General features: G+C 32.9%; 1 protein-coding gene across 1 annotated transcript in view; it reads right to left on the bottom strand.

Annotated features, from left to right (window-relative positions):
• The window catches only part of LOC117322968 (REST corepressor 1-like), a gene marked incomplete in the record, with an annotated part of 10,071 nt that extends 8,199 nt beyond the window's left edge, over window positions 1-1,872 (bottom strand). Inside the window, 2 exon segments of the mRNA XM_033877938.1 lie at window positions 1,455-1,511; window positions 1,647-1,872. Coding sequence (XP_033733829.1) covers window positions 1,455-1,511; window positions 1,647-1,752 — 163 coding nt within the window.
• Window positions 1,873-2,109: the final 237 nt, after the last annotated feature.

The following is a 2,109-nucleotide window of genomic DNA, read 5'->3' on the forward strand; positions in this document are numbered from 1 at the left end:
GGAAAGTTCAAAAATTAATGCAATACTGCAGGGAGTGTAATAACAAATTTCTAAGTAGAAAATGCTTTCAGTAACCATTTTTCAGAAAAAATATTATACTTTATTTTTACCATGTCATAAATAAATGAGCCATTAAATGATATATTGCAAAAGTTAATGTTTAAGCGATTTTTGGTGTTTTTTAAATAACATACCCATACTCCAACTGGTGTATATATGTGAGTTTGCATATTGTAATCAAGTTATATGCAGCCAATGCAGGTAGTAATATTTGAGAAAAGTATTTTTATTTCATTACCAATTCAGTGTATGAAAGTATATATGAAAATTCCTTAGACAATATGTCTACATAAAATTGAAATCCCATAGCCCAAGTCATATAAACATATTGTTGAAAGTAGCATATAACTGTCATGCAAACGCTTGCATCATCCAGTAATAACACACTGTTATGGGTAAAAAAAACAACTCTATTGTAAGATCCGATTTCATATGATCATTCGTCAGAAAATGTTGGAATGTTGTTTACATGAATTGTAATGTATGTCAGGACTCAAACTTTTCATAGCCAATGGGGCCAACACTTTGAAATTTTACGTAGACCGACCAGGCTTTCTATAGCCTCGGACCATTGGACCACCTTTACTTTCGAACACTGCCAATTTTGTGAGTTTATTTATAAATGTTATAGATGTTACAAGATTACATAATTGTATGGTCTAAGGGAGATAATCTAGCTACAAATATATGAGTAATTCCCCTTCATTTTATTCTTTACATCATTGTGATTTGAGGACTTGGTTAACACAACCTGAATCCGATATATTTGGGAATTCGGGTAAATGACTTGAAACTGAACAGACGTGTTCATGATTTATATGAAATGACAATGTGTACAAGCGAGTTCCCCATAACCTTCCAATTACTACAGCCAGTAAATACAGAAATTAGTTTTAAAAAGAAACACATGGCAAGAGTACAAAAACTTAAGAGTAAATTCATGGGAACCTATCTTAATTAATTAAATCATGATTTTACTTTTTCCCCATAAGAAAAAAAAAATGAAAAAAATGATATGCTATTTTAGTTTCACTTTGGATAATGTTAAATTCTGGTGTAAAAAGTTGTTTTCCGATATTAGCCGTGCAGATAATGTCAATATTTTCTAATTTTGTCAAAATGAAAAGAAAACAGTCAGATGATTTATTGATGGTAACATGACTAGAAACTCATATTAAAAACTTATACTTAATTTCATTTTTTTTTTTTTACTTAAATTCTAATAGAAAACATATATGCCTATTTTCCATTACATATGTTATGAAAATAATTCAAGTAATTTCAATAAAAAAAATGCATTAATCATGATATGGGGAGGGGGGGGTGGGGGGTCCATGCTAGGCCCTATGTGTTATGAACCTGTTTTATCCCAACGTGTTCCAAAACGTGCTCACCTGGAGTAAACTCGGGAACTGTTGCCTGGAAATCGTGTCCAACTCTCATTCCACCGCCTTCTATAACAAAGAAAGCATAGTCAACGTCTTCTTCAAACTATGTTAACGTAAAAACATAATTTCCTTAAATCTTTTAAATCAGTTAAATACGATCTCTTTTAACGCCATGTGAAGCAAACGGCGATAACTTACCGTGCTCGGAATCGGCGCTGTCGTCGTCTGAAAAGTCATTTGGACTAGCACAGCGAGAACGCCTTCCATTTCTTATATCTACGACATTTCTGTCCGCCATAACCATTATAATCCACAAAAAATAAGTTTCTCTGTTTTTCTTTAACTTTTGTAAACAGTTTTTACCCTCACACGGAAACTACGGCCGTCGGTAACACAAGCAGAGAAGAGTGTGATCACTCCGATGTTTTCGATGCCATCCTCAATCCTGAATATAGTGCCGATTTTATTTCATATTTGTGACACATTTATATCGAGATGATTCAAAACATGATATTTTCATCTAAAATACTCAATTTAGATCCACATTAGCCTTGTTTAAGTTTGCCATATCAATGTTTTATATTCTGAAGCGAAAAGTTCCCTGGATGATAAATATCATTGCGCTGAGCTGGTGTGCTATTTCTGCAAACAACGTACACAT

The sequence above is a fragment of the Pecten maximus genome, chromosome 3 (genome assembly GCF_902652985.1).
Source record: "Pecten maximus chromosome 3, xPecMax1.1, whole genome shotgun sequence".
NCBI lineage: Eukaryota > Metazoa > Mollusca > Bivalvia > Pectinida > Pectinidae > Pecten > Pecten maximus.